General features: G+C 36.2%; 1 protein-coding gene across 1 annotated transcript; it reads right to left on the bottom strand.

The window, feature by feature from the left end:
• Positions 1 to 1,441: 1,441 nt before the first annotated feature.
• LOC128683118 (23 kDa integral membrane protein-like) lies at positions 1,442 to 20,053 on the bottom strand. Its single transcript, XM_053768382.1, has 5 exons — positions 19,496 to 20,053; positions 18,892 to 19,080; positions 17,830 to 18,012; positions 17,155 to 17,373; positions 1,442 to 3,721 (listed from the first exon to the last, which is right to left on the bottom strand). The coding sequence occupies exons 1-5, from the start codon at positions 19,553 to 19,555 to the stop codon at positions 3,560 to 3,562; spliced, it is 813 nt and encodes a 270-aa protein (XP_053624357.1). The 5' UTR covers positions 19,556 to 20,053; the 3' UTR covers positions 1,442 to 3,559.
• Positions 20,054 to 20,386: the final 333 nt, after the last annotated feature.

Below are 20,386 nucleotides of genomic sequence, written 5' to 3'. Positions count from 1 at the left end.
TTGAAGAAGTAAAAAAGTAAGTCAATTAAGTAAAACAACAAAAATAATTGTCTAACGCTGTATGACTCACTAGATGAGCATGTATATTACAATTTGGGTGCAATACGAGTCCTTAATTGGTCTAATGTAACAATTATATTCAAATTAAGTGGCTATTACGTAACTATGTAACAACTAACGTATGTAGTCCGTGTAGGGGTGGTTCCGCCCTACAACAGGATCACTCCATATCCTCCCGTGGATGTCGTAGGAGGCGACTGAGGGACATAATATGGCCTAGACAACATTAGCATTCCTAATGTGGGTTACGAATATACGTAAAAAAATAAACCTATCATTTTTTAAGATGGTGTCTTTATAACCGGCCAGACGTTAACCTTCCTTGGGAATGCTTTTGTTGCCTATCAGCTGCCAAGGCTATGAGTTAAAGTTATAAGCTATTCTAATCCTATTCTAGGTCGGAACCACGCTGCACAGACGACAAATGCTAGATTGCTACTAATTTCTCTTTCTCTCTCATCTGAACGTTTGAACGTATTCGCGATTACTTCCTCAGCCCTTGAGCAACGTAACCCAGGATCCTACCTAAAATGCTACTAATCATTAATAATAAATACATACTTGGTGAAGGAAAACGTCGTGAGGAAACCAGCACACTGGTTAACAATTTAAGTTCAGTAGTGTGTACGCGGTTACTTGCCGCTGGGCGCGTTAGGTAGTCGTAAAAGTCATGGCGACTTGAATAAAATCACAAACACCAGTAAAGCATTTGACACACTGCTCTATATATAGGTAGGTACCTATATATTTTTCCAGTTTCATACGATTGCAATGGGTGCATGGGTAAACAAAAATTCCCGTGGACCCACTGGTGGGTGAAACTGGTGGGTGGCCGAGTCGCGGCTCCTCGGAAAAGAGAATTCATTTGTAAATGTGTTGCGTATCCAGCTGGCTATAGTTTAGTAGTGGATGTCGTAAGTTGGAAATAAGTACTTTTAACGAATCTTTTCCTGTTTACGGTATTTACCAACAGACGATTTCTCTGCAGAAAAACATTCAACCTTGATGGTATCCGCACTGTAAGGTCTTCGCAATTTTCCAACCCATTTGACTGTACTTTTTTTGCGTGAATCATAAATATTTGCGAAGTTTTCGACATGGTAACTTGGCTACCTTATACAAATTCTTATGAGATCTGAGATATAAGATAGACTTACCTATTGTCGATCTACTACGAATGCAAGAATTTTGACTAAACAACAAACAACACTGCTACAAACTAACTAAATGATCTTATCATCCATTGAACTAAGTCTTAAGATTAGCACTTAGGTTCGATTTTATTTTTAAGTACTTATCATAACTAAGTACAAGAGTACTAAGTACTTATTTCTATAGAAATGCCTTTCCGCATTAGCGTAATTTAAATTAAAACACCGTGTAATTTGAATAAATCATTATTTATTAAAATTCAATTTGTGACAAATTATTAATACTAACATTTTATATCCCACCAAAACATAGACACTTTGTTTTGAATTGGTCCACATTCTGAAAATACCTAATTAATTACAATATGAAAATTGAGTATAAAACGAACACGACAGGCATTAACCCTACTAAATAAATTACACTTGTATAAAAATCTTACAAAATACTTGAATCTTTAATTTCTAATAAACAACCGCGCACAACCCAAAAATTCATATTCAAAAATTAACTGGGCACTCAGTCCATTATTTTACGTGTTACAACACTTTCAATTTTCTCTAATAAAAAAGTGTTATTATTTCTTGATAGTTAAAACTCTAGTTTTCTTGGTTCACTCCATTTCAATCATATGCTTCATTTTTTCGATAGATTCTTGCTATCTTTATCTAGTCCAGCTTACTCAGAACTTCGACACCCTCGATACATGGTGTTATTATGGTAAATGACCTCACTTCCTGTATGGAGCCAATGGCTAGTCGGTCAATATGGCTTAGCCACACTATGACCAGTTTTGTACTAAGATTAAATTCAATTTTATACTGTACCTATAGCAATTGTAACTGGCCATATGGATATTAAAAAAACTTTGAATGTAATCGTTTAAAAAAATATATGTTTTTTCCATGAAATTGTGACACAGATCTCGTAGAAATTGATATAATGTCTGACAGAATGAATACAACAGACAGCAATCAAGAATTGTCTCAATTAAACTGAGTATTATTAATGAATAAATCTACGTTCTGTGGCCATTAACTATGTTAAAATTTCAATTTAATTGATGTCTAATCTAAGGTCTAGGTGGGTTGCACCAGTCATCTTTGACGTTAACATTAACCTGCGCACCGCCGGGGTCACGCTCCGTTTAGACAAAATGGCGTACTTCGCGTATCTGCGCAGGTTAAAGTTAACGTCAAAATAGACTGATGCAACTGAGCCTGAAGTAATTCCGCTATTTCTCTGAGGTCGGTTTTGGTACTGAATATGAAATGGTTTTATAATAATAGTATAATCGTTGTATAATTGGCTGCTTTGTGTAAGGTCACTTTGTAAAAGCCCGTTTGAAATTGTATAAAATTAATTCTTAAGTAGGTACGTAATATTATATAAATGCTTGGATATATATTTCTTTTATCTATGGCTTGGACTAATGGTTTGTGTGTAATTACGTGTACATACATGTTAGAAATAAGCGCTATATTGAATAGGCTTGTAATGGCTCAATTACAGAAACCATGTTACAATTACAAATGGGTAAAAATTTTCTAATAACTAACCAAAAGTGGGAAATCACATACTTAATTATTGTCACCAAATGTTTTGTGGAAGTTCAAAGGACTTTTAGCTTCTATGTTGATTTCTAGTAATTATCTTCTATAGTTTTTCAATAATAAAACAATCTTGCATTGATTAGTGTCTACGACATGAAAATAAAATGTCTAAAACAGAAACGACGTGCTGCATTATCTCACGCTACGTGTATATGTATAGTAGCATAAATTGCTGACATAACCATTAAATACTCGTGTCTCGGCATTTTATAGTCCCTACACACTATCGCCACAGTGGACAGTTTTCTATCGCCGAACAGATAGATTTCTAATTACTGTACATCGACACTGTAACTACTTTGATGGCAAGGAAAAACCAGAAATGTACGTCGAAGTTCGGCGAACCGTTTGCCGTTAGTAGTCTATTAAGAAAGCAGAGCACGTCATTTCATTAGACGAGGTATAATGCCAGCTCGACACTGTAGCCGATCCCAGACACGACGACGCGAATGCATGAACAACATTGCTTAGTTAGTATGAGTGCATTTATTTACCGCAATGAAAAACCTTCTATGTATACCGTATCCGGCAAAGTTCGACGAATTGTTCGACGACAGTGTGGAGCCGGCATAACAGTCTTATTCTTGTATCTATCGCAGCCAATTGCTAGCCCTTTCAGTTTTCTATGAACAAATTTCTGCAGTTGAATCATTTAAAAAAATTAAACACTAGTTTAAAATCCACTGTGACACAAATTTCGGCAAGTGGCTGCGACATAATCTTCCTAAAGTTTTAAGCTAATACTTTGGCAAGGTCGGAGCGGGCGCAGAGGGCGAGAGGAGGGAGTCGTCTGGAGCCGCGAAGGTGGCTTCCCTCAGGGATGAGGAGTTCCTGATGGACGCTCGTCGTCGCTCCTTGATCGCTTGCGCAAGGAAGAACGTGCAGAATATTCCTGTGCTCTGTAACAAAGAATTTTATTTTATTATTTTATACATTCGGATGACTAACAACTTATAGCAAAGCTAATTCTTTTCTATCTGCACCACGCGGCTATGCTTCGGCGGATTAGTAAAGCTGGATGGGCCCATCCAGCTTTACTAATGTGTGACTAAAACACGGGAAATTCAAATCATGTCAGTAGATCCATAAATTAGTTCGTTCAAACAAAATTATTTTGATAAATTCATAAATCTCACTCGAAAAGCTCACTTAAAATGCTTTAACTAGTTGTTAGCCGCGAACTTAAACCTCGGGAACACAATAAATTTATACAAAATTGTAAATATAAATAAAATAATATAATATAATAATAAATAAACGGCTTAACCGATTTTGATGCCACATAAACTTAAAAATTCTATTGGCATATCCTACATACCTTTTAAATTTCATCAAAATCAGTCCAACAACGGTTCGAAAGTTATCGCATTACAAACATACATACATGGTAGAATGTTAGACCAATTAACAGTACCTGTACATGTTTACGCCCTCTTGATCAATCTAGCCCCAGCCGAAATAGTCAAGAATCAGTATAAAAGTGCGATATTTTCCTTCGTTGTATTGACGTCCGTCTACTGACAACGCAGAAATTATATGAAGATTCGACATACGCCATTGCCTGTGCGACAATGCACTGCGCCGACGCAACAGAGCAACGGGGCCGGCGCTAATAAAGAGTACGTACGTATCATGGATCTCACAACCACAACACAAAAAGCGACTATTCGTATCAGTCAATTGGTAAATTGTTGGCGCGACACTCATAAAGCGCTATTTCTATCCGTAATTGTTCAGGCTTAATTAACTTTATATAACAATGTCATACTAATATAAAATGCATTTGTCTCTAGGAATTCCTTCACGGGTCGTAGCCCGGTCCTTTGAGACTTGCATGGTCCAACATGTAGAGGTTGTGAGATTTTATGTTCTAAAATGGTATGGGTCACCATGGAGAATACACCATGGAATATGCAGGATTATTAGATACTACTTAATAATATTACTTAACTAAACACGGACATACTCGTATGTACGAGATTGAAATACAATATTGATTACTTCTTAATGTCAAATTTATAATTTTTAGCACAAGTTAGTCAGAAAATGCTAGTAGTAGTACCTAGTAGTTTTATAAAAACTTAGCTTTCACCCGCGGCTGTGCCCTTGTATTTCCCACGGGATCAGTTATTTTTTGCGGGATGAAAGGTATACCCTACTTCAAACTGTAGGTATGCTAAAGGTAACCTATAAAGAATATTGCTTGAATAGATAAAGCGTGACGAGGTAACAAATTAACAAACTTTTTTTCGCATTTATAATACTAGTTAGGATTATAAACAAAATACATATGTTGTATGTAATGTACTTATCTGAACACAGTCAAGTTTTTAACGAACGTAACAAAACTAATTAACTCCAGTCTAAAACAAGATAAGATATCAGGGGCACATGTATTACTACTTAGGTACTTTAACTTTTAATTATTTAATGATAAATATTATTTCTTCAATTTATTCACTACTAGATGTTGCCCGGGGCTTCGCGCCCGTGGGAATTTTGAGATAAAATATAGCCTATAGCAATCTTGGATAATGTACCTTTCTAATGGTGAAAGAATTTTTGAAATCGGTTCGGTAGTTTCGGAGATTACCCGCCTCAAACATACAAACTCGTATAGAATATACAAAATAGTATAGAATGGCAAAATCATACTAAAGCTAACGACTTCATAAAGGTAACTCTTTAGTGATCACTTTCATCAATGGATAAAAAAACCATCGTAAAAACATAGTCTAGTCATCTGTACAATATTAGTTAAACCCTAAGGTAAAAACTGACGAAGGTTAAATTCATCATTCTCTGTTTTTGTATACCGCATTATTTTCCCACTAGAACACAGATGAGGCGTGCAAGTAACTCTCAGTGTCCTTTACAATTAATATATTAAATCACTAAAACGTGCGAATATTCCTGTCAACAAAGTCACTTCCCGATGTCTGTCCTTTATGTGCTTAGATCTTTAAAACTAGTATAGGTACGCGCTTTTGATGTCGTTTTTATATAATAAATAAACCATAATTTATTATGGTTTTATCAGAGCGAAGCCGGGACGGGCCAAAAGTCATCAATAAACACACAATCGTGTTTGTGTTGTATTTTAACGGAAAACTTCACGATATCCCAAAATTCTTTGAAAAAACAGAGCTGTTTTAATTTAATAGTCAATGGTCCGAAATGGCGGAACAGCATCGGCATCATCTAAGCTAAACAAACAGAGCAAGTTATTTATAACTAAGAATTAAGAGTGTATAGACATCAACAACCACTCAATCAGTTCATTGAGCGTCTGACACAAGTACGACTTGTGACGTCACAGCACAAGAATGTCAAAAACAAAGGAGCATTGTTGTATTTAGTTGACAGTTCTTGAAACTCGACTTCTCGACTCGACTACCTTTGCAGCCAAGTATGTGAGACTTTTCAGCCAAACTCTTGTTTGGCTGAAAAGGCTCACACTTCACGGAATTCCTCTACGTATTCAAATTTAAAATTCTTTATTCAATTTAGGATGATATACATCACTTATTGACGTCAAAAAAATTACATAAACTAAGTCTACTGCCGGCATCCAAACCGCAGGTGAAGAAGAAGCGGCGCAACAAACTTCACCGCAGCCTTTTCTCCAAGGACGTCAATTACCAAATATAGGTCTTATACATATATTAAAAATTAGGAGGACGAATTTACATCATTATTTCCAATAAAATTATTGAAAATTGACACACAATATATATATATATATTTTAATACATACATGTATATCACAGTTATGATATTTATCACAGGTGAACACATATGAACAGTGAAAAGTTCATAACTAAGGCAGGGTTCTTTTACTGCACAATACAATCCCTAAAACATTCATAGCATCTGCGGATCTTCGGGACTGACCCGGTTGGTCTATAGATTTCCTACGCCCTGCACGCAAATTTTGCGTCGTTCTATCTCATACTACAATTTCACCATTTTTTTTAAATTCGACTCGAACAGCGCTTAATAATTTCTTGAGAAATAATTATGTATCTGTCGCAGTAAGATAGAACCGTAATGTAGTAGGGATGTAATCCCTGTATGTAATCATAATATGTCATAACATAATTAAGTATATGAAAAAGTGATTCATTAATCTTACTTCCATTAGGTACCTATCGGTATTTCGTAACTCGCCATCTGCACGGTAAAAATTTGGCAAAATTGTATGTATAAGACCTACATTTGTTAATTGACGTGTACGGAGAAAAGGCCGCGGTGAAGTTTGTTGCGCCGCTTCTTCTTCACCTGCGCTTTGGAAGTCGGAGTAGACTTAGTTTAAGTAATTTTTTTGACGTCAATAAGTGATTTATATCATCCTATATTGAATAAAGAAATTTGAATTTGTTGTGTCAACAACATTAATTCAACAAGTAGCTCTAAATAAATTTTTACCTAACGATTTAACTATAATCTTTGCTATAATACACGCCATACTAATATATTTAGAGGTTTGTAGTACAAAAGCCGGTAATTCGTGTTTGTTCAGATTGTCTTATCGCTAACTGGCTGAAAGAGGCCAGTGTTCTCGCTTACGCGGTCGGCTTGTGTGCTAATGAAGTGGTCATATTACTGTGTCAAAGGTTTTTAAGTACTGACTCATGCAAGTAGCAGTCTATTACAGTTAGCTAATTTGTAAGTGCCCTTTATGAGACCAACTGGAGGGCGTTGAGCTTACAACCTACTTGACAACAAAGAAGTCTTAAATCTGTATAATATTCGGTGACATCATTAGCATTTTCTGGTGCTAGTTTGTTTATTTAAAACTTTATTGCACGAAATTACAAAAAAATATATACATATGTGCAATAATTTATCACAATATTCTTCTCCGTACCTTGATTGCCCTGTTTCCTTGGGTAAAAATTTCTATCCAAGAAAACAGGGAAATCAATTATTTTTTATCATTATGTTAACACTGATACAATTTTTATCTGAATTGTTATTTTTCGTGATTATTTTCTCCTATTTATAAGGTTCCGTACACAAAACAAAAAAGCTGAACCGTTATTCCATATAAGGGTGTCATTCGTGTGTCTGTCTGTCCGTCCGTCTGTCACAGCCAACTTGCTCATGATTTGATAAGATGGTGAAATTCTATGACCCAAACACAGTAAGTGCATAGTAGGATAAATAAATATTAAGGTTGATTTTCGGGGGGTACCTAAATCAAGGAGTTAAAAAAAAAGTTTTGCAAACATTATTGTCTCACAAATCAAATAAAAAGGCTTCACGCGAGTAGTAGAAATAAATTTAGTAGAAACTACAAAAGCCGATCTGGTGCGAGTTAACACTAGATCGGCTTTTGTAGTTTCTACTAGATATGTTAAGTCCTAGCGTGTTTTCTCATTACATACGTCAACGTAAAATACTTGTTCCTAACACTTGTACACAATGCAAAGATGTGAGTCATGGCTGGATTTAACAAAAACCTAATGAGTGACGTGACGACACGGTTGCGATTTTGCTATGCCGTGAGCGTGATGCAAAACCGCCAAGGTGAACTAGTACAGCTCAGCCCGCATGATATTCGAATGGTGCAGAAACAGAATGGACATACTATTACTGAATAATATATCCAAACTAATAGAATCGATTAATATTTGTTTCTTTAGAAGATTTTTGCGAGACGCGATAAAATACGAGTACCTACAATCGCTACAAACATAGAATGTTAAGCTGCGTGCAATGCGAGCTGATTTAAAATCTCGGTTGCACCAGGGGCTGTGATGCCGCGAATCCCGGGTTCAGCGTAAAAATAAATCTTAAAATTTTGATGATTCAGCGTAAGTTTACAACCGGCCACCTACTTGACGTCAACGTCGTACTTATATATTTTAATACGTAAAACAGTAATCCTTGATATAGGTTTTCCTGCCGTTGGGCTTCCTCATATCAAAAAAATAGGCGCACGCTTCCTATTTACGATTACAAATTACGCAAAATGTAGATTCTGATAGTCGTAATATCGGGAAATATTTGATTTCACTAATACATTATTCGTATACGATGTTTGCGTTCCAAATTGCAGAATAGCTTATATTAGTATATGTTATTTCTAAAAGGCAACAAAACATATTCTAGATACAAAAAATAAAGAAGAAATAGTGACAAAGAAACATAAAATAGGAAGTGTGTGTTGCGGTATCTAACACAAAAACTCACTATACGTAGAAGAGATAAGAAGACTTAGGTTGAAGTATGGAAAAGAAGACCGAAAAAGGGTTAACTAATAAGAAAATCTAGCTTTGAATTTTAGTCAAGATATAGCGCCTATACAGAATAACGTAGTCATAGAATGTTGATAATTAAATAGTGAAACAAGCTATAATCATTATCATTACATTAGTATAAAACAATAGTTTCCCGCTGTCTTTTGCCCCTATGTATGCTTAGATCTGTAAAACTAGTCAACGGATATTGATGCGGGGTTTTTTAAAAGATTGATGAGAGTGATTAAAGAGCAAGGTTTTTATGTATATAACATGCATAATATTGCACCCTTGCAAAGCCGGGGTAGGCTGCTTGTAATGAAATGAATTGAGATTTCTGATAAACTGGAGCGGCTGATTGTAGAATGGTGGTAATCGGTGCGTAATATTATTATCCAGAATTTTATGATTTCTTCCTCTCAATGAATCACAATGACGACATCTGTATTTTAATTATCATACTTTGCTCATAAATGTGTTATTGTGTGATCGCTATTATTCATGCTCTAAATGTGTTTACAGGTTTCTTAAGAGCAGAGCAATCATATGACGTAAGTGGTGTCGGCCAATTTGTACAAAATACATTTCTTTAGCCCCCATTGGACTACTACTAGCGGCCCCTCCCGGCGTCGCTCCGGTAAAACCATAGGTAATAAATAATATCTTCTATGTATCTTAATATGTAGGTAATAAATAATACCTTCTTCAGGAATTACTTTATCTTTTGATGAAAACCGTATAAAAATCTGTCCTGTAGTTTTTGAGGTTATCGCGTCTATATAGAGAGACAGAGACGCGTATTTTGCAAAAGTATTTTGCAGTTAACCGAATGTTTTCTAATTTATTCCCCTATAAAAGTTATTTTAAAATTATTATCCAAGATGTGTAATTATATTCTTAAACTTGAAAAGGACACGACAAGGAATAGAGATAGAGATAAGTTGTTCTGTATACAGAATATTCTGGTGCGTGCACCAAGCATCTCCGCATGTTTTCGGATAAGTTTGGGCGATTCTGCATGAGTCCCGATATCAGCGTAAAAATAATCCAAAAATTTTGACCATTCGACTTTCGATTTCGACTTGTTGGAATGCTATTGTAACTATCACCTGCCAAAGCTGTGTATCTCTTAGTCGCCTTCGTAGGACATCAACAGAAGGATATATTGTGGTCCTATACTTCTTCTTTTTTAATAGAAATTGCAGACAAATTACTTTATTTAGAATAGTAAGTAGCCAGAGTCTTGTGATTGTCCTCCTTGAGGTGTTTTATTCAGGAGATCAGTATGAGCAAGACAACAGATTCAGGAGATCAGTATGAGCAATACAACAGATTCAGGAGATCAGTAGGAGCAATACAACAGATTAGCCAGGCCTGGACTGAATCTCTATGATTCTGCAATGAATTTGCAATTGATTTGGTTAGCTTGTGTGTAAGTTTGTTTGTAATCTTCGGAACTGGTGTTTCTCAGAGCATTTCAACCGCTGCGGTCGCGCTGTCATCACAATTTTTCAAATTTTAACAAAGACATGAATTAGTTTTTCTGACTTTATAAAAAATTAACCTGAACTGTAGTAATGTCAATTTTATGAATGATTGATTTTGGAAATGATTGAATGATTGAAAATTGACGGATCGTAATGACAGCGCCGCCGCAGCAGTCGAAACGCTCTGCGAACCACCTCAACTTTGGTTTAATATTTATATGCGACTAAACAGTAAACACCCATTGTTCTTTAAAGTGACTCATTATGACTTCCTAGTTCTAGCCCTGGTACGCTAATCCTTGTGTATATAGTGATAAGATCTGTGACGTTGTAATTACTTCGCTTGTCCTGAAATTTAGAGGACAAATTGTAGAATTGCTTGTTGGTAATTGCTATGGTTGTTATTATTATAATTATATGTTTAAATAATTGCATTCGTATGTAAATTTCGACAGTCGACACACATAAATATCTCGTATTTAATGGTTGCACCACTTAAGTAACTTTTTCGTATATTTAAATATAAATAATTAAAATAAATAAAGTGGTTTGTATAAGTTTTACCAAATTTGTGATGGCCCCAGTACGCTGCCCTGGAGAACACTCGATTTTTTTTTATAATTTTCGAATATACTGCCGAAAATTATAATGAATCACGACCTAAAGCCATTAATTTGGCAAAGATTTCGACCTTTTACAAATCCCAATTAACATTTTGTCAGTGATGTGTTGTCAATGTCAAATGGGTAAAATTTTTGTTTCACACATTTTAGATATACGTAACTACCTATATTTATTCGTGTTACTTTATATCGACATTATGAACGACAAACAACTAGGCTGTTATCAATAGAATTGCAGTCTACAGAACATAAATAACCAAGTATTTTTACTCTTAATGCATGTTGAACGCAATTCCATTGTATGAATATAGCATGACAATATTGACAAAGCAAAGTAATTATAGCCAAGCCATAAAAAATATCAATGGTCTATAATTATTCATAGAAACATACTTATTTAAACATAAATTTTTCATCAATTTAGAAATATTTAAATGATGCTGAAGATAAATCGGCTAATATCACACAAAAGATCGATAAACATACGATAGGAATAAAACTAGTGTAATTGTTACATAACATACCATTAGAGAAACATCGAACATACATTATAACTGTCGTTACATCAGAATGTAACATTATCCTGTGTAACACATTAGAATTTTGTAAATAACTGCTTCCTCCGTACCATCAACTCCATGACTGTTTACTCTGCATCGACCACTATGGTAATAAAGGTGAATTTGCAATAAATATTGATAGATTAACGTGTTGTTAATTGTCCAATAACTAGTATTACGCCATCTGAGTTATAATTTATAATCCTGCCCATTTTGATATGTAAGACATTTGCATTTGACAGTTCGCAAATAATTTATAGGAACTTAGCCAAATTAGCGCCTCAAATACATATGCCGTTTTGGATACATATTTGTAATTTAATGTCCGTGATTATATTACTGTTGTTATCCCTATCGATGCTATAAGGCTAGATAAGTATAGATACAGTCTACGCCTGCGACTGGATGGGATATAGTTAATGACTGATTAGGAGCATCCTCTGTTCCCCACAGGCCAATTTTTGTGTTACGATCTCTGAACTCAATGTCACACGGTCCTATTATGTCATTCGTGTATAGTTTGAAATATCACGAAACACTTGAGCTGTAGGTATTAGAATCGCATAGAATAGTCGTTGGGCACGTCACAAGGAGAGCAATATTATTGAGGTTGAATCAGGAATCAGAAATTAAAAATGGGGATGGGATGAATGATCCAGATTATAAATGAGAGCTTCACTGAATTGATATTAAAATAGAAGATGATGTTAAAGTTGCCGACGGAAAGGAAGAAGAAAGAAAATCAATTGATTCATTTGACACTTCTCCAAATGTTACAAGCATACGTGGCTTTTTCCATTGACACTCGCAAAGGTTATTAAATAACGTTCTAGCAAGATCATTAAATTTAATAAAAACATAATGCGAATAGAACCTCAGTGATTGTTGCGTGTTGTTGCTTGAAGTTGAATAATATTACAATCACGGCCACTTTTTTCTTACCCTTTTGCATATTGCCATTGCTGTGGTTACAGTACAATGATTTTATTGCTCCACTCTACAAATGACATCACAATCAACAGAAAACAGACCGAGGTCGTGCCTGTATAGAACTTATTTTAATAATTACTATCATTTTAGCATTAGCTGATGTTTATAGATTTGCGTTCTGCATTCTTGATCAAACTGCATTGTTCTTTTTGTGTGTTTAATTTTAACTTAAATTACGACTTTGAAAAATCATGTCAAATATATTTATTGTAATATACAAGTAGCTTAGGTATAGACGGTATATTGAACATGTAGACAGATAGATAGATAGATATAAAGTGTATTTGTAAAGATAACACTAAACACAATACATCCGAACACAGTTATACAAAGAAATAGCAAAAAACCAAGAGCACACATTACAAAGGTGTGTTGCAACTGCAGCAATACAAAATACCTATCTCTGTAGTCCATGAGATAGGTACATTGTAGAGTAAATTGTTTTATGATCTAGTATTTGTACAAATCACTTAAAATGCATAAATTTGTTAGTGACTTGAATTTTAATCATATCTAAAGCTGCGTGGTCTGGGCTAACCTTGTAGAAGTCCAGGAAACCGAGGATAATTCACCAGTCAAGGTGAAGGCTTGAGGAAGGCGAGACGTTTTGTTTCGAGAAGCCGATGAAATGAATATAAATAGGGTATTATTGATTGACACCGTTTTTAGGTAAGTGATAAATAGTTTCCATTCAAATAAAGTTTTTTTCTATATTGTCATAGATTAGCTGAAACTGAGTCAGTGCTAAACCAATCTAAGTATTCATATTTTCTTTGATATTTTCCTAAGTCTGAATCCCATACCTTCAATAATTAAATAATAACCCAAAATTACAGGTAATGAAAATTTATTGGCTAAAATTAAAAAGATGTTATTTTATTTTTTCAAGGCCTTTTTTCTAGAACATCGCAACAGTACTAGCATATTATGTTATTGAGGTAGGTACTCAATAACAATAGTGGGCGGTCATACATATATGGAAATACATACTAATTCAATTACTTTGTTTACGTAATGCTGTATATTACAGAAGTGTCATATATGGAGAGTACCTACATTTTTTTCGAAAAATAATTACGATATCTATATCGCAAAGATGTTACAAAATACTCCATCAACAAGAACCTCTTAAAATTATTGATGATCGCACAGACGGTGTACCTACATACCTAATTGGCATGGAGAAGCAAGGGCTATAGGTTCAATTGTACTTAACAACAAATAACCTAAGTACCTAGTTTACTTTTTATATAAATTGTTAAACATATTACATAAATACCTCGGATCTCCAATGGTCGCATTGTAGACAGAAATACAGACAACGAAATATCTATCAATAGAGTCAGTCTGATCAAATATCTTACTAAACTAGCTTCCTTCACAGTGTTCTAATTACTTCAATTGTATTAAAATTTCTGTATCAAGCAAGATTATATGAGAAATAATGGTTTTACATAACGTTATACAAAATCATGAAGTTATAAGTTTATTCTTTAGTCTACGATCGAAAGGGATTAAAATTAACATGCTTGCTTCACGCAAAATCTAATTACAGGATTATATTTGGTGCACGTGCTTAATAAGTAGGTAAATTATATTTAGACTACTAGGTTAGAGACCAACTCTCATTCATAAAAAAGTTAATATAATTTCAGCTAAAGTATTTTTTGTCTCGTTCTGTCAATGACAAATATAGTGCTTCAACTTTTTTTAATGAATGAGTGGGCAAGTCTTCAAGGAATATCGTACGAAAACATATAAATATTGATAGCAATGGCGACAGAAAGTCGGGCCATGGCGTGTCGTAATTAAAATATAGGACGCTGGGGGCGTAGGACCGGGAGATATTATGTCATCGATGGAAGGTCATTGTTTGTAGGTACTCATTGGCACTTGGTACCTGGGTATACAATAAAATATAGGGTCTCATCCTACCTAGCGTGTTCCAGGGCTCATCCGGGACTATAACGCCGCGGTATAAATTGTATTTTTACAACCTCGTGTCAAACCTTCTTAGGAATTTTCTCCTATTGTTCTCTATCAGCTACCAAAGCCTTGTGTCCCTTAGTCGCCTCGTACGAGATCCAGGGGAGCGGGACATTTGTATAAAAAAGTAGGTTAAAAAATTCCAAAGCATATAAAACCGGCCAAGTGTATTCTGTTATTTTTAGTATTTGTTATTATAGCGGCAATAGAAATACGATCATCTGTGAAAATTTAGACTGCCTAATTATCACTGTATCACTCTGACCAACAGACATATGGACGAAAAGCGTAATCTTAAAAATAGGGTCCCGTTTTACCTGTTGGCTACAAAACCCTTGTATAGAAAAATCCTTATTGTTAAATTGTTTCACCCTGCTCTTTGCCATATCGATCGTTTGAAATACCAAATTGGTTAATGCAAACAATGAGTTATGCAACATAGAAAGTAATACAAACAAACCTACGCTAGCCAAGCCAGAACTCTGCTAGTGAACAATCGCAATGAAAGACGAGGCTTTGATTAGATGGTTAGGAAATCTAAGTGGTGTGTGCTTTGCGATTTGGTGAAAGTTATCCTTACAAATATTGTTTGAATACGAAAGTGTGCTTGTGTTTTGTTATGCCAGCTCCACACTGCCGCGGAACTCAGACACATGCCGACGCGAATGCGTGAACATTGCGTAGTTAGTATGAGTGCTTTAATTGGCCGCAATGAAAAACCGGCAATGTATACGACGACCTCGGTAGCGCAGTGGTAAAGTTCATGCCACTGAACCGAAAGGTCCCGGGTTCGATGCCCGGTCGGTGGTGAAAAATGATCTTTTCGCCCGGGTCTTGGATGTTTATATATATGTATTTGTTATAAAATATAGTATCGTTGAGTTAGTATCCCATAACTCGAACTTACTTTGTGCCTAGCTCAATCTGTGTGATTTGTCCTAACATATTTATATTTATACCGAATCCGCCGATCGGATCACATCATTATATGCGGATCACTCAAGTGTGATTTGGGGCGCGACGCGGAATATGCCGTAAGTTTTATGAGAATATACACTTTTTTCCAAAATTCCTAAGATACGCAACGTGTTTGTTTGTTTGCACATAATAAAATACTTATAAGCAATGGCGAACGTATCCCATCCACTTATTACCAAAGTATTTCATCTCAGCGATGAGTGGACTTTAAAAATAGACGTCATGCTAAAGGTGAATATGTGGTTATTAAAGTCTATTGCTCTAATGGGAGCCGCGCGTTGCTAACACGCCGCTCTAATTTGGTGAAAAACGATTTATTTTCGGAATGAGACGTAAGTAACATAACTAATCTATGTGCTAACTGCCAACACTGGTGTCAGATTTCATTCAAGTCGCCTAAAGGCATTTGACATGACCTATACGACTACCTACCGAGTCCAGTGGCAGGCATTCGCATACACACCAATGAACTTAAACTGTTATCCAGTAGGTTTCCTCACGATATTTACCTTCACCAAAAGCAATTGGCGGTCTATGAAAATAAAAATACATGAGTGAGATTCGTATGGTAGTAGATTCCAACGTGGGACCTTTCGGTCATAGAACGGATGGACATGACCACTTGACCACCGCCGCTAAATATGCTAGTCTGCAACTGAAAATATTGGTGATGTTTTCAACGCAAACTCTCTCTTTCTCTCATCCGAGCGTTTTCCTGGTTTCTTCCCCAGCCGCTGAGTGACGGAGACTCTCGTCTGCATCCCTAGTTGAACGCTAGCTGTCAGTTTATAAAAATAACTTGTTCCAAATGTAATTAATTGAGCGTTCTTGAGCATTGGGTTATCATTAGTTCAATTAATATGTAGGACAGTCCCCAATGATGTCACATGTAAAACCAGACCTATCATCATAAGTCTCACGCCGGCTACACAGTATCGCTGAACTCAGACAGATCCACCGCGAATACACGAACATTGCGTACTTTTTATTAGAGTTTTTATTTACCGTAATGAAAAACCACCAATGTATGCTGATTCCGCCAAGGTTCGGCAAACGGTATCACGACAATGTATAGCCGGTTGTTAATTAATACGTAGTGAGCGTGCCAAACACACGGACAATGGAAAATGGAGGTCGCTACCCTATTGGGAGTTGATAATGACATAGTAAGTCGTGATGTTGACGAGCCAAGGAGAAAATGAGATCATGAATAGCATATTAATTAGAAACTGGATGGACTTTAGGTGTGAGGTTCAGGAATAGGACCACTCCATAATCTCCTGTGGATGTCGTACGAGGCGAGTAAAGGACTTGACATGAAATAGGCAACAATAGCCAAAGCCCAAAAAGGATGCAACTCAGGCAGACGGCAGCTTGTAAAATCACGACCGGACGTCGCGGCATCATATTCTTTTCTATTTCGCGGTACAGTACGTACTTGAAGAGTTCATTCATTGACTAACCTGCAGTATAGAAGCAGTCAGTGCAGTCATGGAGATCAACAACAGCTGTTCTCTTGCGTACTCGTGTAGCGGTTTCCCGCACCCACGCTGGAACAGGGCCGCGCAATCTGAGGCGTACGGCTTGTGCAGAGCGTCCATGGCACCCTGGCCGCAGCAGGAGAACGGGACTTGACCCATGGAGCTGAAGTCTGTTGGACCGCTCAAGCCACAGCATTCGAACTGAAAATCAATATATTTTTGTTAAAATTTGTCAATAGTTGAATAGATTTAAAAGGGTTTTATTAAGTGTAACGAACACAGTGTTTTGTAGTCTATCGTCCTATTCAAAGGTAAAACGGGTACAATAACGGCCGTTTGGATTCTGCTGGAATCGGCCATTTTTAATGATAGCTAGCTTGAACACTTAAATATCCCACTTTACAAATACCTCTTAATTTTTTTCTGGATTTCTCTCCTTTGTTTCTCATCCTCACATTTACACGGTCAGTGAATGTGATGCACCAATGCGCCCGCGCATCGGTGCATAATGGCACCGTAAAAAAATAAGATTCGACTGTGAATTTACGACCTTTCCGACGTTGCTCTGGATCTTAGATTACAAAATCTGGATTTATCATTATTCTTGGCAATTGATTTTCAATTATTATAGTAATAACTTTTCATTCATATACATACCCTGACGTGCAGTCTGTCCCATCGGATCGCGTCGGCCGAGCTCGGGTCCTTCAGCTCGGTGGTCAGCTTGAAGTAGCCGGTCATGGTGCTGATGATGTCGATCTCGATATTGTCCCACACGACCATGGCCCACACAAAGCAGGAGAACTCTATGACCACTACGAGAACTATTAAAATTCCAGTCTGGAAAGAGATAGATGGACATTTCATTATGGCAAATCTTAAGAGAAGTTGTGGTGGTGTAATGGTTAAGACGCTCCACAGGCGGGCGTGCCCGCCCTAAGAAAAGTCTTAGGTTCGAATCCTCATCGTGCCACATTTGTATAGTAGTTTTCACAGACCACCAGTTGCTTCCGGTGAAGGAAAACATCGTTAGGAAACCTGCACACTGGTTGATTATTATTAACTTGTATGTATAACTTGTGTGTGCATTTCACACACAAGTTAATAATAATCAACCAGTGCAAAGAAGGCAAACCATACTCCATTAATAATGCCAAGAAAGTTGTTGTGTGTATTTCATTCCACGTAATGACCACGACCCTCAGCCATGAGCAATACGCCTATGAAGAATAAGAAATCTTAAGAAGGATTACATATGTGTATCATTCAATCAACTCGCAAAAATAAGTTTTTATCGACCCCATCAATTTAAACACGAGATCATTTTAAAAAATCTAAATAATATTATTATACAGATCATTTTTACTAATTTGAACTAATTAACCGATTTTCAAAATTCTATCACCAGTAGGAAACTACATTAATCCGGAGTGGCATTGGATATTTTTGATCCCGATACTTCGTTCTCACAGAAACAAAACCGGGGACGCATCTAGTCATAAATTAAACTGTTATTGTTAGATAAAAAACTGAAAAACAATTTGAGGTAAACGAACGCGTTATTCAGTTCAGCATTTCCAGTGATTCTGTGACTAAACATTTAGGAATCGACAAGGTCAAGCATTCAGAACTTGTTACAATATCCTGCTCTGTTATGTATGAGGTCATATATTTTTAATGTTTCACTTAAGTTTGACGCTTTGACGCTGTAGTACTTACTATGATCACATGAATCTGATGCATAGACCTGGCCGTCCTCCACCCGATCCAAGCTATTGAACACGAAATGATAGCCATCATCAGCAACAGAATGGCTGGGTATTCCACATTCACCCCAATGAAATGCCGGTACACGAAGAGGCGGTACAGCAGAAACCCGCTCGCGCCAAACAGTACCACTGCTGACATCTGGCGGGAAAATGCGGAATTAAAAAGAAAACTCACAATATTATCCTACAAAATAAAAATGGACGTCTGGCTTTTTTCTTATTGAGTCTGATCTGTCTTTTCTAAGAAAACACCTAACTCTAAACTACACTAGCGCCACTAATCCGCTAATTTGTGACTAATTAAACTCGGCACCATTTAATTAATTGAACGTTCAATGCACTCATTAGAAAATCTATTAAAGCTGTTAAAGTAATTAAAAATTATATTAATACGTGTTAACTATATTTTTACTAAAAAACCACAACACATGTCAGATTTAATAGCGACTGAAGCAGAGTTGAATGTTTTGTTGAAGTTGTTATGACAACAAACCGACGACGCTGGACAGAAATAATCGGATTTACAGACACAATTAACGAAAAATTATACTCACTGCGAACAGAATATTGAAAGTTAGCACGAGGTACTTCCAGCAGTTGGTCGAAATGGCCATTTTCGAGTTCAGCTTCACATGACAAAGGTCTTGTTAAAAAAACTCGTCTCGGAAACAAAGGAGCGCTTGCGAGCGGTCCACCGTTCCGGCACAGAGAATGTTTTGTGTGAGCGAACTCCCAGGCAAAGTGATGCAACGTAACCACGGCACAAAATTAAACATTTATCAGATGGACATACCTACTTATCGTCTTTTACTAAAGAACAGGGTGCGTTATCATTGACGAATTCATACGGCCAATGTTTTGACTCAGTCGCTAATCAGCTTATCAAACTGTTATCGCTATTGTTGTAATCTAACCTACTTTCCACACTGTTGAATAGAGTTTTCACCGCGCTTCGAATGGTATAAATAGCGCAGTGAAGTGACACATCTAATTTTAAAACCCATGATCGTTTCTGCTACGCGTTTGAAGTCTTCTGGACCCAATTATTGAGAGGAATTCTGTAACATCTAGAAAGAAAATGAAACTGTATCTACCTACTTGCTAACACTATCTGCGACAGATGGAGATCTTGTAAACAATTCCTGGGTGAATTTAACGACTGTTTGAACGCGGCGTTTAGCGTTTCATTAGTGTCGCACATTTTTAAAAGCTTTTTTTAAATATAGAATCTTTTTCTTTTTTCGATCAAACATTTATAAAATTAACATTGTACCAGTACTTTACTTATTTATAAAATAGGATAATTACATTGATTACTGTGTATGGCAAAATTTAATAAACACTAATGACAGCCCCCGGCGGCGGCGTTCAAAACGCTCGTGGAATTCACCCTCCTATACCTACCTCATATACATATAGAAAGAAAGATGATGAATGTATTTTTT

Source organism: Plodia interpunctella, chromosome 3 (assembly GCF_027563975.2).
Source record: "Plodia interpunctella isolate USDA-ARS_2022_Savannah chromosome 3, ilPloInte3.2, whole genome shotgun sequence".
Classification (NCBI taxonomy): Eukaryota; Metazoa; Arthropoda; class Insecta; order Lepidoptera; family Pyralidae; genus Plodia; species Plodia interpunctella.
This window is presented reverse-complemented; position numbering and strand designations above follow the sequence as displayed.